This window comes from Corvus cornix, chromosome 2 (assembly GCF_000738735.6).
Source record: "Corvus cornix cornix isolate S_Up_H32 chromosome 2, ASM73873v5, whole genome shotgun sequence".
NCBI lineage: Eukaryota > Metazoa > Chordata > Aves > Passeriformes > Corvidae > Corvus > Corvus cornix.
In genome coordinates, this window is record NC_046333.1 from 33,822,636 (window position 1) to 33,841,406 (window position 18,771).

At 43.1% G+C, this 18,771-nt stretch overlaps 2 protein-coding genes across 2 annotated transcripts in view; both read right to left on the reverse strand.

The window, feature by feature from the left end:
- Positions 1 to 1,995: 1,995 nt before the first annotated feature.
- Positions 1,996 to 10,180, reverse strand: TMEM42 (transmembrane protein 42). The gene is made up of 3 exons (XM_039549283.1): positions 10,128 to 10,180; positions 5,272 to 5,418; positions 1,996 to 4,467 (listed from the first exon to the last, which is right to left on the reverse strand). The coding sequence occupies exons 2-3, from the start codon at positions 5,359 to 5,361 to the stop codon at positions 4,327 to 4,329; spliced, it is 231 nt and encodes a 76-aa protein (XP_039405217.1). The 5' UTR covers positions 5,362 to 5,418; positions 10,128 to 10,180; the 3' UTR covers positions 1,996 to 4,326.
- A 189-nt stretch (positions 10,181 to 10,369) lies between these two features.
- Positions 10,370 to 18,771, reverse strand: part of KIF15 (kinesin family member 15) — a 35,747-nt gene continuing 27,345 nt past the window's right edge. Inside the window, exons 28-35 of the mRNA XM_010398786.4 lie at positions 17,718 to 17,822; positions 17,384 to 17,548; positions 16,827 to 16,933; positions 14,858 to 14,930; positions 14,222 to 14,259; positions 12,438 to 12,603; positions 11,940 to 12,071; positions 10,370 to 11,626 (exon numbers count right to left, since the gene is read on the reverse strand). Coding sequence (XP_010397088.2) covers positions 11,543 to 11,626; positions 11,940 to 12,071; positions 12,438 to 12,603; positions 14,222 to 14,259; positions 14,858 to 14,930; positions 16,827 to 16,933; positions 17,384 to 17,548; positions 17,718 to 17,822 — 870 coding nt within the window. The 3' untranslated portion in view covers positions 10,370 to 11,542. The remainder of the gene's footprint in view (positions 11,627 to 11,939; positions 12,072 to 12,437; positions 12,604 to 14,221; positions 14,260 to 14,857; positions 14,931 to 16,826; positions 16,934 to 17,383; positions 17,549 to 17,717; positions 17,823 to 18,771) is intronic.

Sequence of the window (18,771 nt, forward strand, 5' to 3'; positions counted from 1 at the left end):
GTTTGCAGCTGCTCTTTGCAGAAGGCAAGCAGAGCACCTGGAACTCTGAGCATGTCAGGATTAGTACCCATTTATCCCTAATTTCATGGGTTTTTTGTACCAGACAAGGTCAGAGCCACTCTTCTGGCATGTTGCCTCACAGGACTTCCTTCTTTGAAAACACCCCACTGCTTGCAAGATCCTGTAATTATGTGTGCGTATGGGACACTCTTGCAATGTGATCATTTAAGGTCTCTGAAGGGTCAACAGAGGGCACTGAATCAAATTCCTTGAAAATTTTGAAAATACCAAACTCAGCAGAACAATCTACCAAACTTATTTATCACATCTACTTCAAATACTTATCACCTGGGCAAACATACCATCCTTCAAGTGATTTCAATATAAGCTGTGACTGAGACACTGTACAAACTTTCCAAGTTTCAGAGGCTCCTTGTCAATGACAACAGGGACATTTAGAAGTTTTTATGTATATTTCCTTATCTAATCAGTCAAATTATGGTTTAAGGTTCAACTGAAACTATAATTTCATCTGGCTTTGTTCCTTATAAAGGTATATGAGACACTGTTTACCTTAGAATACAATACTCCTGGACCTTGTTTATACAACAGATTTTTCTAATGCTTCCCACCATTAATACAAGTGTACTTATTTGAATATTCCCGAGTGTCATTGTCAGCCTTCCTGTTAACCATGCACCGGCTTCTTCTACTCTTTAAAAGTATAACATGGTATGGCCACGCTTGATGATGAACAAGATGCTGAAAATCTAAGTGTTGTGTTTGAGAATGAGAGGTAGGTGCAGGAAAGACTCGTTACAGCCAGCACTTGGGAGGTGAGAGAATCATGGAATAGTTTGTGTTGAAAGGGACCTTAAAGATCATCTAGTTCCAAAACCCCTGCCAGGAGCAGGGACACCTTCCACTAGACCAGGTTGCTGAGAGCTCCATCCAACCTGGCCTTGAATAGTACCAGGGATGGGGCATCCACAGCTTCTCTGAGCAACCTGTTCCAGTAAAGATTTCTTTCCATCTATCTAACCTGAATTTCCCTTCTTACAGTTTGTACCCATTATTCCTTGTCCTATCACTGCAGTTCCTGATGAAGAGCCCTCTGGTTCCCCTGTAGGCCCCCTTCAGATATTGGAAGGTTGGTATGAGGTCTCCACACAACCTTCTCCAGGCTGAACAGCCCCAGCTTTCTCAGCCCGTCTTCATAGGGGAGGTGCTCAAGTCGCCGTATCAATTTTGTGACCTCCTGGACTTGCTCCAACAGTTGCATGTTCTTCCTGTGCTGGATGTTCTTCCAGAGCTGGATGCAGCACCACAGGTGGGGTCTCGCAAGAGCAGAGGGACCGAATCACCTCCCTCCACCTGTTGGCCACGCTCCTTCTGATGCAGCCCAGGATTTGTTTGGCTTTCTGGGCTGGCAGCCACAGTGCTGGCTCATGTTGAGTTTCTGGCCAGCCACCACCCATAAGCCCTTCTTCCACAGGGCTGCTGTAAATCACATCTCTGCCCAACTTGTAGGTGTGCCTGGGATCAAATCCATGTCTCTCCAATTTAGAGACAAGGATGTCGTGCAGAACAATGTCTAATGCTTTGCACAAGCCCAGGTAGACAATGTCCATGGCTTTGCCCCTATCCACCAGTGCTGTGGATACAGAACTGTGCTTTTGTGAGTTGTGCACACAGAAGTGTATTTTGCTGGAATCTGAGTGGAAACATGTGCCCAAGACTCTTCTCTAGTAACACCTCGCCTCAACTGAGCAAAAACTCCATGCAAACACACTGCTGTAGTTCCCACATAATGGTAAACCACCTTCTGCCCTGGTAAACTAAGGTCTTGGAGTTGGTCATGCTCTTCAGCAACCTTACAAGGTCCACCACATCTGAACCACTGACTTGTCAAGCACTGCTCATTCGTTAGTCTCACATTGCTTTTTGTGTGCGTGTGTGGTGTCTAAAATATCTGTAAAAAAAGAGTTTCAGCCATTGAGCTTTGGACACTTTTATTTTGGAAATGCTAGCATCCTTTTTTTTTTTACTACCTTCAGCCACATTTTGATGATCACACAGGAACTGTTCACCAGAGGTGCACTGCTTTGCCATGCAGTGATTGCAGCCTTTCTTGCAGCCCTGGCCCCACTGGCAGACATGGGCCAAACCCTGTGTACACAAGAGGAGCGGAATTCTGCTGTAAAATGAGTCCTGCTTGGCAATATTTTCTTCCCATGGGAATTGGAGGAAAACTTGCTTCCGTTCCCACCTTCAAGCATTTATGACAGAATTTACAGCCCTGTCATAAATGTAATAAAATAAATTATATTCATCCGCCTTAAAGTGAGCATCACCAAGTAAAGTGCTGCTCACACCTTCTACACACGAACTAACACATCCTAAACCTTGACGTACAATGATGGTAATAAAGAAATGTCAGTTTTGAGACACTCCAGGTTAAAAAGCTTTCCAAATGGTTTATTAGGAGATGGGCAACAGCCAAATTAACCAGAGAACCTGGTCCTTCTACTGCTGTTTGCATGAAGGCAGCCATGGCTTACAGCTGGCTGAGGGTTAATAACAAGGGCAAATAAATCAGGCTTCATTAATTTCCCATCATGTATGAAGATCTAAGGAGACCTGATGTACTTAGACATGCATAGTTCCTGGCTGTCATGTCTGCAGACCTATGAGGGATGCTGGGTCCCTGTATCAGGTCCCAGCATCCCAGGCAACTGGATGTGTCCCACTCTACCACTGCTGCCACCCAGAGAGCTCCCCAGGTGCAAAAACCCATGGTGGCAGGGAGGAAAGACACTCAGAGCACTCTGCCCTCTCCTCCACCACATATGCAGCTCCCCTCTTTGAGGGGAAGACTTGAGAGCACACTGAGGGGAGAGGCAAAGGCTTTGCCCCTCTTGGGACATGGCTGCCAGATGTGGTGAGCTAGAATGGCAGGGAATGGAGCAAACAGCTCTTGGCCTCTTCTGGGGGACAATGACTCTTCTTCTTTCTGATTCAAAGAAGAAAATGGCATGAGCACAACTCCAGGGGCATTTCCATCCACAAGTCTATTTCACACTTGACACAGCGCAGATCTGCCAGTCATGACAGACCTGGCAGGTTCCAATACAGACACTCACAGACATATGTCCTTAGGTTTTCTGCACATGCCACAACCATGACTCACCTTCTGTCATTACAAGATGACAGAGACAACCTGGCAAGCCCAGAGCAAACAAGTGATATCACTAGCATGATGCATATGTTTATAGGCATCATTGTATTTCTTAATTAGGATTCCAATTGAAGAATTTCCAAGAAAAAAAAGGGCAGGGGAATGAAGCCGATACCTTACAAATGATGATTTGTGACACATTCACCAAATTGACACCTGAATAGGGAGTAATCACTGAGGCAAAATTTACCAGATACCTGGATACCAGTGATCTGGTTGATTGTGTAACATGAATGGGAATAAGCATCACCCAGAGGTGTAGAAAAAACATGGCTTGAGAAACTCCATTTTACCAAACATTAAAGCAATTGTCAATTTGAGTGGGCATGGGGGACATGTTGAAGATGGACACTCTTAGTGAACAGCTGACTGTTCACATGCTGCCTGTTGTATTGTCCTGAAAATACAGTTTGACCTACACAAAGCAGGAATGGTGATAAAATCCTATTCTGGGTAAGGGTTTAAAGGAAAGAGCAGCAACCATACAGTGAGTAACATGTCAGGAATGGGTAAGTGAAAATTAAAGATGTCAGATACAAATGGCAAGTTAAAAGGTGTATGTGACTGACAGAGGAAGCTGAAAAAATTAATGAAAGGCTCCATAGCCTTACAGGTAGCAGCAGGCATAGAGCCATTTCAAGACAGAAAGTCAGAAACAGCAGAGCAGAAATATCAGCTGCCCTCAGCATCTAATTCTGATTGCTTTTCTATTTTGGGATAGGTCCTTTTATGGAAAAATACTGATGCACAAGCACCTTCCACAGCCACCATGTTTACTTTCAGCATTCCCCAAACCGGGAAAGCTCCACAGCCACAGGGTGTGAAGAGGAGGAGCAGCTGATAAGCCTCTGCCCCTGATTTTCACAATACTGACTCAGAGTTGACCAGCTCCCTCCGAGGCTGTCACTGCCACCACACCACCACTAGGAAAGATGTGACCAACGTGATTTTGCAAGTCAGCAGATCAGCAGTGAGCAGGTGTTAGCACCTCCGTGGCCGACGTGTTCAGAGCCTGGTGGGGACTGGGGATGGCATCATGAGACAGGCTGGAGAGGGGCAGCATGGCACCGTGGCGCCTCCAGCAGCTATCATTCCTTCTTCTCCGCTGGGACCTGCACCAGCTGGGGTGCAGCTGTGTGCAGCAGCGTGAGCCCGCAGACCGTCACGGCGAGGCCGACCCACCACAGAGGCGTCCACGTCTCCCCAAAGAGCAGTTTTCCTAGGATAGCCTGAAGGAAAAGAGAGACAGAAAGCTTTGCTGGGCCGAGCTTCCCCAAGGCCTCTTGTGTTGCCAGAGCTGTGAGGACTTCTGGGAGAGACAGCCCTGGAAAAAACTTGGTTGAGGAAACTCCTACTTGGATGACCAACAGGAATGCTGAAGGTGATGCTGGAGATGACCAACTCCACCAGCAGCCTGGAAGCACAGCCGTATTGTGGTCCCAAAAGCAGGGTGTGGCAGGTGCACATGTGCTTTTCTGCCTTCCTGGCACTTCTAAGGAGCCAAATCTCCCACTGGGTAACTACACTTGATTATTGGACACCACCATGAGCTGTCTGCCAGCAGGAGCACAGAAGCAAGGTGGACAGCTGCCAAGAGTGAGAAGCAAGCAGAAAAAACCTGCGGGTCAAAGATGCTCTTGCTGTCACTAGAGGTGATGCATCTTCATACCCAGCTAGGGTGACTGGCTTGGCACAAGTGAGGTGCTGCAAAGGAAAAGCAAAATGAAGCAAAGCTCCCAGCTCCAGCTCCCACTGGTAATTAGAAAAGTTCAGTAAACTGTGTTGCTGCTGCAAGGCATCATGTTGGGCAGCAGCACCCTTCCTCCTGTACCACCCAGGAAAGTTCCACCACCTGTGCCGTGAACAACTATCAGAGCAGCTGAGGCCTGACACTATCGTTTCACAATTTCCTGTAACTCTCCCTTTGTGGCCAGCTATGCTGGTTGCACTGGGAGATGAGCTACAACCAGCATGGGCATTCCCACCTTGCTGTGCTCCTCAGGCTTCAGTGCCTGGGGAAGGGGTCTACTCACCGAAGAGATGAAGTTGGAGGCTGTTGTTGTCACAGAGGCAGCAGCTGAGGAGGAGGAGAGTCGTAAGGCTTTTGTGAAGACTGTCCACATCACTGCGTTGCACACAAACACCAGGCCAACACAGCTGAGGTGAAGAAGCACTGGCAGCTGCAGGACAAAATGGAAAACTGTGTATTTTCACCCTCCACTCATTCAACCTCAATAATTCATGTCCACTTTGGAGCCAAACCCAATGGTGTGAGCTTTTAAAACTGAATTACAGCTAGTATTACATGAAGATGAATATATTAGATCACAGAAGGAAATGGAAACGAGGGAACAGCCCTGGATAGACTGTGAGCCTGCCATGTCCTGCTGCAAGCCCAGCCTCATACTATAAGCTGAGAAGTCCTGTGATAATATGCAGCAGCTGCCATGCCAGAAGCCAATCTCCAGAAAGCTCTCCAGCTCACAATGTGGTGCCACATGCAATGCCCATAAATGCCCTTCACTTATCACTTGATGCATGGAAAAGGGTCAAATTCAGTCTGACAAACACCAGAGATGCACATGCTGGCACTGAGTGTGCTCCAGAACCCAACTGTTGTGAATCTGAGCCAAGACACGGGTGGTCCCAAAGCACTGGTCCTTACGAGCTCCCAGGACCTGGCCTGCCTTACTGCTGCAGGGAGAGCAGAGCAGGATCTCTGGGCAGAAAGGAAAAGCTGACTGGCTTCATGCCTTGTTTTACACACTCACTGGAGAGTAGATTTACTGAGAGGTCTCTGCTCTAGCATTTAGCAGCAACAAAATCACCTCTGAATTCAAGGGCCTCAAGAAAGACCTCCCTTGTTAGACAACCTGACCAGATGTGTAACAGCCTCAGTCTGAAAAAAGGCACAGTTGCACCTAAAAAGCTTTTACTATTCACAGTGTCCCCCATCCCTTCCTAGTTTAAGCAGATGAGGCCATCTCCCCAGCCCCTGGGTACCATGTAGTTGATGTGAAGACACCAAGGGAGATCACAGGCAGGCAGATCACAACTCTCACAAACAGTGACAAGTGAAAGCAAAGCTTTGTCTAAGCCTGTAGCAATCACAGCTTCATAGCCTGTCACCTTTCAGTCCATGGTGGGATCCATCTTGAAGCAGACAGAAATGCAGGTGTGAAGCCACCAACAAGCACAGCTCAGAGGTGGCACCTGCCTTGTGGGAATGGCTGCACTGTGTCCTCCTGCCAGCTGCCCAAATCAACAGGGTCCACCAACTGTGTCCTGCTCCCACTCAGAAGAAGAAAGTACTAATTGCAAGCAGTGGGGGAGCTCACAGTTTTCTGAAGCAAGTGATACAGCAAGCACAAAGTTAAAAGGAAAATAACGCAAAGCAAATCCATGCTTGATGGCTGGCACAAGCTCTCCGAGGCTAATCCCACTCCTGTGAGGGATGGTGCAGGTGTGTGTCCTCATTTTGCCCCACTTGTGGCAAAGGTCTCCAAGTTTTGCAACTGGTCAGGGCAACATTAAAGATTCAGAATGATTCCCACCAGTGAAGCACTCTGTTTTCCCACTGACGCCCTGGTAAACCCTGTGTGGATGGGTAAGAGGGACAACCATGTCCAGCTACTACCACTCCTCTGAGGAAGAAAACAGCTGTGTTACGGCTCCCCACAGGATGGGGTTTGCCTCCCAGTTTCACCCTCTGCCTGCATGACCAGGCAGTTTTACTTTCCTCAGGCAGTTATGTACATCCACACACTTCTAGTGAGTAGGCAGACCTGGGAGTAGAGGTGAGAGGGGAACCCAATTCTCTGTGTTTTACCTAAATTCAGTGTATTTCTGGATCAGAAAGAGACCATGCTGCTGAGGTAAAAAAAAAACCCCTTAAGAAAATGAGATCTTGTTACTGCCTTCAACCAATAGCCTGAGGGTGTAGCAGGATGGAGCTCAGGCTCTTCTCCAAGGTCCATTTGGATATGACAAGAGGTAACAAGTAAAGTCTGGAACAAGTGAAATTTTGATCTGTCACGAGAAACAGCTGTCACGAGAAACACCATGAAGCACTGGAACAGAGGTCATGGCCTGTCCAGCCTTCTAAGTACGTAAAACTTATCTGGAGAAGGTCATGTGTAAGCAGAGGTTGGAGTAGAGACCTGCAGAGGTCTTGCCTGACTTGAACTAGTCTGAGACTACCAGTAGTGAAGCAAAGCTGGCTCCCACCATCACAGCAACTATGCCACCTTCAAAAGTGACTCTGAACCCATGGCTTCTTCTGATCTCCTAAGGCAGAGCCAGGAAAATCAGCTGCAGGTGGCACATGCCCATTAGGAAGGTTTATCAGAGAAAGGTCAAGTTCCTCTGTGCCCAGGGCAGTGGAGTGGTCATCGCAATGGTACGCAGACAGAGAGATAGGAACATCCCCACGTGTTCTCCACAAGGAAGGAGGGAGATAAATTCCTCCGCTGCTAAGGGCTCAGCTGAGCCACCCCAGTGAGTCAAGGATTACTGTTCTGATTGCTTTTCTAAGCAAAGATTAATTTCAGTGTACATTTCAGATAATCCAGAATCACTCCTGAAGTGGCAGAAGTAATTTTAGATGAAGACTGGCAGGGGAGCGGAAAAAGCAAAGAACTTTTGTTCAAGTGCACTGACCCTTCCTGATCAGGTCGCTCTCAGGCTGGGCCACCACAATGCATCCTTCTAGCCAGGAAGTCCATCCCTGTGCTGCCGTGGAGTATCCTGCTACCCTGCATCATCAGCTCTTAGAAGTGTCAATACACTTTTTGCTGCCATGTTCCACGCTGCACAAGTGATGGCTGCTATTATACTTATTTTGGGATTTCTGTAGCTCTTCCTCCCAACACAAAACCCCTTGAATCTCTGTCCCCTCGTGGCGGCTCTGCAGAAATGCCTTTGCCACATGCGTGCACTGAAACACTTATGCATCTACAGGTCCTGTGCAATTTAAGCTACTAGGAAGATCACGGCATTTACATAAAATTTGGCTAGTTTTACAGCTAAGCTGATTAATTCAATTAATAACTGTCACCTAGCATGGACCTGAAAATTGAAAGAAACCAATATGGCCAGAAAAAAGAAACAGTCAGAATCACAGCATGGTTGAGCTTGAAAGGGGCCTCTGGTGTTCATCTGGTCCAACCTTGTCACTCCAGCAGATTGCCCAGGTCCATGTCCAGACAGTATTTGACTATCTCCAAGGATGTAGACTCCACCACATCCCCGGGCAACCTGGGCCAGTGCCTGGTCACTCTCACAGTGAAAAGGTGTTTCTGGATGTTCAGAGGGAACCGCCTGTGCTTCAGTGTGTGCCCATTGCCTCTGGTCCTGTTACTGGGCACCACTGGAATGAGCCTGGCTCCATCCTTTGTGCGCCCTCCCTGCAGGTATTTCTACACATCAAAAAGATCCCCCTGAACCTTCTCTTTTCCAGGAGGAACAGTCCCACCTCTCTCAGCCTCTCCTCACAGATGAGATGCTCTGGTCCCTTCATCATCTTTATGAACCTTTGCTAGACTCTCCAGTACCTCTACCTCTTTTTTGCAGTGGGGAGCTCAGAACTGGACCCAAAACTCCAGGTTTGGCCTCATTAGGGCTGAATAGAGGGGAAGGATCATCATCCTTAACCTTCTGGCAACACTCCACATCAATGACATGACACTTTGTCATAGCGCTTCAAAAAAAAAAAAAAAAAAAAAGAACAAAAAAGTCCCCTAAACAAACGGGCAATATTTTTATAAATGTCAACACAGAAAAAATACTCAGAAAAGATGCTGTCAACATTTTGAGTAATTCCATGCTCTGCCATTAGGTCAGTGCAGAGCACAATCTGGGGTTTTCTGGGGCAAGGGAAAGAGTATCAGGATTTAATTTTTTTTAAAATTCTCCTTTCTGTCACCATTTCTGAGATATCAGAAAGGATTAACAGGATTAGCAGGTATTGAAGTTTTGCCTTTTTAACCCTCTCTAATAATCACACAGGTCAATTTTCTTTTTTTTTTTTTTCCTGGTGCAAAGCTGGATTTGTTTCAGATCTAGTTTCCCTTGTGGGTTCCCTTTTGGATTTCAAATTCAAATGTACATTTCCCATGTGAATAACAACATATACGTGAATGGATCTCCCCAAAGCACTTTTAGGATACACGTACGCTGCCTTCCTCCTCTCCCCACTCTCACACAACCTCGTGCCCCTCTTCACCTCTGCCGTGGCTGTGCCTGAGGTCACTCCTGGAGGTAAGGACATTACCTCTGAAGTGAAGGGCCAGCAGTTCCATGTAACCTCAAGCACACGGAAGTCTGAGAAACACGGCCGAGATAAAGATCATCACCAACGAATACCCAAGGATCAGGTGAGCAGCACAGTGGAAATCAAGGGCTCCACCTCTCTGCTCTGGGTCACGGCCGAGCAGAGATAGAATAAAAGGGCGCTGCTATCAGCAAAACAGTGGGCTAACGACAAGCGTTTGATGCTCAGTCATACTAACATCCTGCTTTTAAAGTAACACTGACGTAGAAGCACCGCAAATGGGCTCCCAGAGTTGGGCTTGGTTCGGGGCATTCCCGTACCACGCTCATTCTCCTCACGCCCGGCAGCCTCGCTGCGCTCTCCCCGCTGTTTACGTCGGCACCGCGCATCAGTCAGCCCGGCAAGGCTGGGCTCCCCCAGGGGTGAGTCACGGCTCCGCTCTCCGAAACCGCCCCCCTTTCCCTGCAAATCCAGGGCAGCCCCTGGAAGCGCCGGAGGAAGAATCAGCGCACTCCTTCCCCCCCACCGCCGCGATAAGCCCTGGCGCCGAGCACCGCCTGCGGGGCGGCAGCACGGGCACTCGGGGCGCCCAGCAAGCCCCGCCTGCTGCTTCCTTACCGGGCCGCCGGCCGCCTCCCCGCCCGGGCCCAGCGCCAGCTTCGCCGCGGCGGCCGCCGCCGCCCCCAGGCCCCCCGCGGCCGCCGCCGCCGCCCCGGCCCCCGCCCGCATGGCCCGCACGGCCCAGGCCGCCCCTCACAGCCCCGCGCAGCGCCAGCGCCGCCCCGCGCACCGGCGGGCCCGCACCCGGGGCGCGGTGGGAGGGGAGGGAATGGAAGGGAGGGCACGTGGGCCGTGTTCGCTTATGTACAAAAAAGCTTTATTGAAACAAACAGGACAGGATGGAGGAGGAGAACAACGCAGCTCCTGCTGTAGCCACATACAACACAGAAAAAGGGCAGAAACCTCTGCCTACATGGAAATAGTCCAGAAACAGACAAGAAAGGAACATTTATGAACCTAGAATATGGCAGTCACAAATAAAATGACCCTTGACAAATGCCTCTTGGTCTGAGTGCTCCTCATCCGTGGTAGTTCTGACCTCGACTCATACCCCAACACCTCCCCCGTTTTAAGGTCAGCTTTTTATTTCTGTATGTCACATCACAGCTCAAGTAGGAACAAATCTGAAGTACTCAGAAAACCTAGTTTGATATTGCTATAGAAATCAACGTTTGGTTATCCACTAATAAACATTTCAGTTATTTGCAATAAATCTTAAGTGCGATTACATGAACTTACGCTGTACTCCTAAAATGTTCTGCATATTTTCACATCATCTTTCCTAACATTTTTCACTTCTCTGATAAGAAAATGGTTGCAAAATACTTAGAATTTCCTACAGTGCTAATACAGAACTCTAAGTCTATACTAACAGAAGAAAGGTTTGAAAAACATTTTATTTGCAAATAAAGAAAGAACAGAACCCAAAAATACATTTATAGTACTATTTACAAGCCTGTTACTAAATTCACATTTATGCTTTATTGAAGATAGTCCAATATGAAAATTATTTTTAAGTAACCCAGGAAAGTCATCCTATGTTAAATAAGTTTAACTAAAGAAATAATCACAAAGAAATTGTGCTTTTTCAATTTTGGCTCTGGTGGGAAATGTAGCATTTCAGAAGAGGTAGGAACCTGAAGAAGAGCACAAAAGAAGACAAAAATCCAGGTGTGTTCCCAGTGAGAAAGCTTTTCCTTGGCAAGGTTACAAAAGTTTCAAGGAACCATCTGCCAGCACCTATACAAAATCAGTTTTTGAAATTGAAAAATTACAAAAAGGTGTTAAAATGTCACTGAAAGCTGCCCACAGAGCTGGAATAACAATCTTCACCTGGAGTTATTACCAGCAAAAAAATCTACAAACTAAAATACTTGATTATTCCAGAACCACAGCAAAAGTCAAGTTTGACAATTGGCTTTTGCTTATTCTGTAGACTTCAAAAATATGCCTCTGCAGTTTTATTTGGGTCATTACAGCTGATCATAATGTCTACAAATGTCACATTTTTTTGATTCTTTCAAAAAAGCATTTTCAACTCGTAGTTTTTCAGTCTCCTGTAAAACAGAGAAAAAACCATGCATATATTAAGGAAATTACCCTCACTTTTTTTTTTTTTGTATTTTTACAAAAGCGGTATCTAGAGTTGTTCAAGTGTTTTATACACTATATACTTGAGGAAATAAAATGAAGATCCTTGTCTGGGGCCTGTGAGGAGACAGACCAGCCATGACATAGTCAGCTGCATAAAATCACAGGTATCTCTGCTCCTCTCCAACAGAGGAGCAGGAATTTTAATTTTCATTCTCAAAGCTTAGCTCTTTTCTGTGTCAGGCCATTACTTCATCTGTAATCTACTCTGCAACTTACCTCAGTGAGTTTAGCATTATCTTTCTTCAGTTTCACAAGATACTGAATCTTCTGGTTTAGGTTTTGATGACCAAGTAATTTCCCATTCTCCTCAGCAAGCGAGTCGACTTGCTTCCTCAGCAATTCTATTTCCTGTAATAACAAATACATTGTGTACCTCTTAGCAGTAGCCTCTCCTTCTCTTTTCAGAAGCAATAGCTTCTTAGAACTATTAACATACTAACATTTAAGTTTGTAACATATGATGCAACAGTTGGTTCATTCAGGAAACACGTATTTGTCTTATGTCTCCTTAGATACTGTTAGATCCCTCTAAAGAGCAAAAAAAGGAGCACCATTAGATTTGTACTACTACAAATTGCAACACTGATTTCTGAACCCAGGCTTTCATTAGCGCAGAGAATAACATCACAAATAGAACTAAGCTGCAAAACAGCTGTACCTCTGCTAAATGAGATCCTACTGTGAAGATGACAAAAAAAATTATACATGTGTAACCTTTTCAATTCTGTCTCTTTCTTCATATGCTTCCTCCAGTTTTGATCTAATTTCTTCTTTCTCATTAAATGCTTTGAGCTCCAAAGTTCTTGTTCGTTCCATCTCCAGAGTCATTTCACGACAGGTCTTCTCTTGGATTCTGAGGATATTTTTGGTCTCTTCTAATCTGCCAGTGTAAAAGAATCATAAAACATTAAAACCAACATGAATGCCATATAACTGAATTACTAAGTCAGTCTTGGACATGGAGGGAGGCTCCTTTAAAAGCACTCTTTTGAGATATGTTCCTTGGAATTTAGTGCTAAGGAAAGGGAAAAACTTCATTCTGCTTCACAGTTCTTATGTTTGGTACTATCAACTAGAGGCAGTGTTTTAAAGCTGCTCTTCTCTTTGGGAACTGTGCTGTTTGCAATCCAGGATATACAACTCCACTCATGATTGAAAACAGAAGCTTCACCTACAAGAATACTTTGAATTAATTCACCTAAGGAATGTAAATTTTCCAGCTAAACTCAGCTGCTCTTCAAGTTTCCCCCAAATTGCTTGTTTGTCTGTGGCTTTTCCCCCAACAGCCTTATTGCTCAGAAACATCTCTGAGCAGCTCAGATGGTCTGAGCCTGTTTGGCCTGGTAACAGAAGGACTGCCACTTTGGATAGAATTAAAACATTTTCAGCAGGTAAGGTCACAGGATATTAAACTATGCCATCAAACTTAGCAGCCTGTCTACTGTTTTTAGGAACTTGAGTAATTTTGCAGACCAATTCAAATATTGTATACATGACATTTTTGTCATCAGTTTTGTTTTACTGAAGCCTGATGTTTCAGACCTGCTCTGTGAAAACAGTATTCATTTGCTGCCTTTGTCAAGACATTTATTTGATGAGAAAAGGATCTTCTCCCTCTTTGTGCAGTATTTGCTGGTATGAGACATTGTAGCACTGTTGTACAGTGTGTTTCAGACACCAGAGAGGAATGAAAAATCAATGCATCAAATAGCAAAATAATCCCTAATTTCCAGATGAGGGTTTCTGGAAAATTTAATGTAAATTACTTTTTAAATGCCTGTGTGCATAAAAACTATCTTCCTCCTTAAAAGAAGTTACTTACATAGAAAGCATTCTATCACATGTAAATAACTCACATGTTAGGAGATTCAGTCACTATGAATCCTGAAACAATACAGATTAAGAAAAGAACAGCAGGAGCAAAATTTTCAAACTAATTTTATCTACTAATTCAGTATTTTCTTTCTTCACTATTATCCATCCAAGGTACAAAGCACTTGAATTTTGAGGACTACTTGCCCAATAGTGCAAACACAATTTAGAAATCCTCTAATAATTTTTCATTTTTCAAGCTGAACTGCAAAAAATTTAAACAAAAACCATAAAAAGCAAATAATTACATTATGTTTAAAAATTATGAAACATTTACAATATTAATAAAGAAATAAATCAGTTTCAATTTAATTTGAAAAGGAATGTGATTAGAATTCTCTGCATATAAATAACTAAACAACTAAAAACATCCTGTCCAATTTAAGTTTCTATGGTTCTACCCATTAAAGTATTGTCTTGATATAATGCTATGTAGTAATAGGTGCTACTACCACCTACTGATGAGAAGGAGTAAGAACTCAAGGTATCATGCAGAAGTGTAAATACTTCCAAATTAGGCCTTTTATCATGTCAGATCTTGGACTTCTATTGCTTAAATATACCTTTTTTTGCCATTAATTAGTTTAATACTAGTTTCCAGTTCAAGAAACAATAGTCATACTTACTCTGCTTTGATTTTCAGCATTTCTTCCACCGCTTTATTCTGTAAAAGTTCAAAAGCATTAGATGCAGTCTTAATGTTTAATATAAACATATATGTTTAAAAATATTTGTCACTTAATTGATGCTACATATCTAATTCCAGATCATCCTACTATCTAGTAGTTCACATCTCTAATGTTCACTATAAGTTCATCTCTGCTGTAGGCACTTATTTCCCATTTCATGCCAGCACAGCTGACCCACAGCAGCGTTTCTCTGCCCACTCACACACAGCAGAGCTTTAACAAGGGGCTCTTCTGTCTGGGACATCCATGGCAACCTCTGCTGTGACATTAACTTCCCTTTGACAGAGCCTTGACAGTAGCAAGTGATGCAATATTCACTTTCCAACTCTTGGCATGAGTCAGATTTAGCAATCTGAATCCGTTTTTGCTAATTGTGCAATCTGACATCCAGTTCACTGGCGTTGGACCGAGAGCTAAGTGTCAGGCTGTGCATGTTAAAATTCACTAGAATTTAGTGTTTGTTTTGCTGCCATGAAAACAAAAAAATCAAATCAAACTAACAACAACAACAAAAAAATCACATTAATACTTCACAACAGGTCAACACCAACTGACATGAGAAGGATAACATACCTTGGCAAGTCGCTCTTCAGCGATCTCCTCCTCTTTCTCCTTGAGGTACTGAACATCAGGATGTTTCTGATCGCTAGGAAATTAAAGAATGAGAAAAAAAGTTTCTCACAAACAGAGGAAACCAGTTGTAAAAATATGTTATTCAGATTAAACCAGTAAATGTGTGCAGTTGTTTTCACATGTGTTCATACTCAAAATACTGAACATCATGAAACAACAATGGAAGGGTTTAAACTTCTATACACATTTTCTTTCATCAGAGTATAGAGAAATGAATGTTTTAATGGAAACAATTACAAATGTAATAAATATGCAACCATTTGTTAGACAGCTGTGCTGGTTTTGGCTGGGGTAGAATTAATCATCTTCATAGCAGCCATTATGAGGCTGTGTTTTGGATTTGTGTTGAACACAGGGTTGTTAATGTAGAGATCTTTTTGTTGTTACTGAGCAGGACTTACAAAGAGCCAAGGCAAGGACTTCTCTGCTTTCCATACTGCCACACTGGCTGGGAAGTTGGGGGTGCGTGGGAGGTTGGGAGGAAACACTGCCAGGACAGGTGGCCCAAACTGACCAAAGGGACATTCCAGACCATGGGACACCATGCTCAGAGTATAACAAAGTGGGGGAAAGAAGGAGGAATAGGGGGATGTTTGGAGTGATGGTGTTTGTCTCCCCAATTTGTCAATGTGTGTGATGAGGCCCTGCTCTCTTGGAGATGGCCGAACACCTGCCTGCCCATGGGAAGCACTGAATTAATCCCTTGTTTTGCTTTGCCTGTGTGTGTGCATGACTTTTGCTTTCCCTATTAAACTGCCTTTATCTCAACCCACAAGTTTTCTGGGTTTTGCTCTCCTGATTCTCTCCCTGATCCCACGGGTGGGAGAGTGAGCCAGTGGCTACGTGGGGCTTGGCTGCTGGCTGGGGTTAAACCACAAGAGCAGCTTTGGGATGGAGGTACATGATTTATTAGTTCACGATGTTCATGCATATGGAGACTGCAGAAGGACTTCCTAGAAGATCACTGCTCAGTGGTTTTGCCAAGTTAAGTACATAAAAGATTCTTCTATTCAGAAGACTTCACTAATTTTTATTTTGTTAGTTTTTAATCAACATGACATTGGATGGAAGTAAGAAAACACATACAATTCAAATAACTCAAAACAACTTCGTCCTTGTTGTGTGCCATAGGGGAAAAACTTTATTGGTTAGGAGTTTTATAATTGCATCAAGTACAATAAAAAGTTATTTTCAGTAACTTAAAATCTTGTGAACAGATCAGGAAGGTTACTGAACAGTGATACTGTTTCTAAGGCTTTCTGCTTAGTTTTCAACAGACACTTGAAAGTGTGTTGTGAATTGAAATGGAAATCACAGGAAAACAACAATGGTTATGTTGCCATGGAACACTAGTTCTGTGGCTTTGTTTCTCACAGTTTGTGTAGGTTTTCTAGACCAAATTATTCCACAAAAAAGCATTACTTTTATGTTCCTCACTTGTTGGATTCCTGACTTGGGACTTTGGGATATAATTTGGATATGCACTAAGAACTCCCTGCTTCTTTTAGTTGATAGGAGTTGTGGTTTGAATAGACCAAAGGCTAATTGTATATTGGAGGCTTCAAAAGTTAATTTATGTCTATATTAAAACATGTGTTGCATTTGTTTGGACATTCCTTATCTACTGGATCCACAACTACACAAATGACATGGCAGTATATAATACCCAGGAACTACTATGCATATAATGATTTTACATTCTATTTCCCTTTATAAAACTTTGTTGCATTTAAGAACTTGTGATTTAAGGGCCATAAAGTTTACAAGCCAGTAAACAATTTTCATAGAAAAGTCTGAGTCAATCTCTAAATATACAAGCAATGTAAGACTGTATTTCAAATAAGACATGTAAATTTTATCTTAATTATTTCAAGTTAAGAGAAATTTTTTATGTTTTATTTTACTTTACCTGTTCTTGCTTGGTCTCTGAGCTTCTACAATGCTCTGTAAACTCCTGTTGTTCTCCACCAATATCTGCATTTCCAGACGCAAGTTCTCCAACTCATTTAATTGTTCCTAAGCAAGTGAAATTTGAAACATTTTATTTGAAGACCAAATTGCAATTCTTGTTTTCATTTCCAGTTGAACATGTTTTTGAGTAAAATAGAAGACAAAAATTATTTATCAGAAAAAAAGGCTGGTTCTCTGGCAAGTACCTGCATCACCCCTCCATCTACAGTTGCATTAGAAACTTTGAGAATAGATTAGAACTGTTTCAGCAACAAAAATGATGTTACCATCTGACATTCATGAACACAAAACAGCACAGTCCTTGGGAAAATGAGATTTATAGACATCTCAAGCAAGTTGTCACCACTTGTTCCCAGCCTAGGTAAAGGGAAAACCAAAAACTGCCTTTCTGCTTTAATGAACATACTGCTAAGCAGAGCTCATTAAAAGAAGTGCACTCTGCAGCCTGTCTCATTTTAACCTTACAAATTGCCAGCAGAGATTAACTCATAGTACCTTCAGCCTTAGAATTTCATCATTTTTTGCTCTTCGTTCTTCATTCAGTTCATGCACAAGGTGCTCCAGATTTATTGCAGAGGCCCTTCGATCAGCTATTTCTTGCTCATGAGTTTCCAAAAGCTTGGCCAAATTCACATCAAAATTAGGAGGAGTTTTTGGACACTGGCAAGTCAAAAAAACCAAACCACACAAACTGTTAATAAAGGACTCTTTCCCCTGTGTATTGGTTACATGTTTTAATGCTCATTGGAGACATGTATTAATAAATTCCTGGCAGACATCATCAATAATTACAAACTATGTGGAAGTGTTTCTCTCACAAATGCCATACCTGAGGAAATGTTACTGAAGATGAGTCCACAAAGCAATCTATTTGCTTCATTTTCAGTTCATATTCATTCTTCCTGTTCTCCAGTTCCTCTGTCATTTTGTCCAACTATTAGAAACACAGAATTAAAGTAGCTCATAATACACGCAAAATAGGAAACAAAACAGCACTCAGTTCTTTATTTCGAGCAAGCTTAAGTACACCACAAGTTATTTTAAATTAACAAAGACTTCACTTTCATAACTCTTCTATATTTAGCCAATCACTGTAAACTTTCAATAGTTGTATGCAACAAGCATTATTGAAAGCATCTATACATCTAACTATTGTGTAGTTCATCTGAATTTTGTTCTAGTTAGTATTTGATTTTCTTGCCTTGCTAACACAATCTACCTTTCAAAGGGCTTGCTAACACAGAAAAAACCTATTATGAACTTGGCTGGCAAACATCACTGGTCAAAGTATGACTCGATACAAAGACTTTAGTGGTATAGATTTGATCAGTTTCCCCAAGAGAATATGCTAATTTGACAAAAACCCTCCTCTTTCAAAAAATAACTTATCAGAGTCTTCGCCAACACAAATATGCCAGTTAGCACTATGATAGTTGTGACAACTAGAGGTAAAATTTGGACAAAGGTTTAACGTAACTGTTGAGCTCTAAAAATGATGTGGTAGTTTGGAGCTTCTGCAGACTAAACAGCTATCTCTATTGCATAATGATACCATTTGTGGATAAGTGTTAAGCAGAGGAAAAAGTAATCCCCTAAGTTACACTGCTGATAACCTCAGGTTACTCTGTTCTTAAAGGTACTGATAATTTTACTCTGCTATCACAGTAAACATTTTTGTGATCTCTAGACAACATTTCCAAAACATTAAAAGTTACCTAATCTTTGTTCAGAAGTTTTTTAGCTAGACTCTTACTACTTTGCTTTGACAAGAAGGAGCAATGCTCTTCACCAAGAATCCTATGTACAAGATGCTCTAAAATGACAAGTGAAACCTTTTTCAGAAGCTACAGTTAACCACAGCTCCCTCTCAACGACCTAACTGT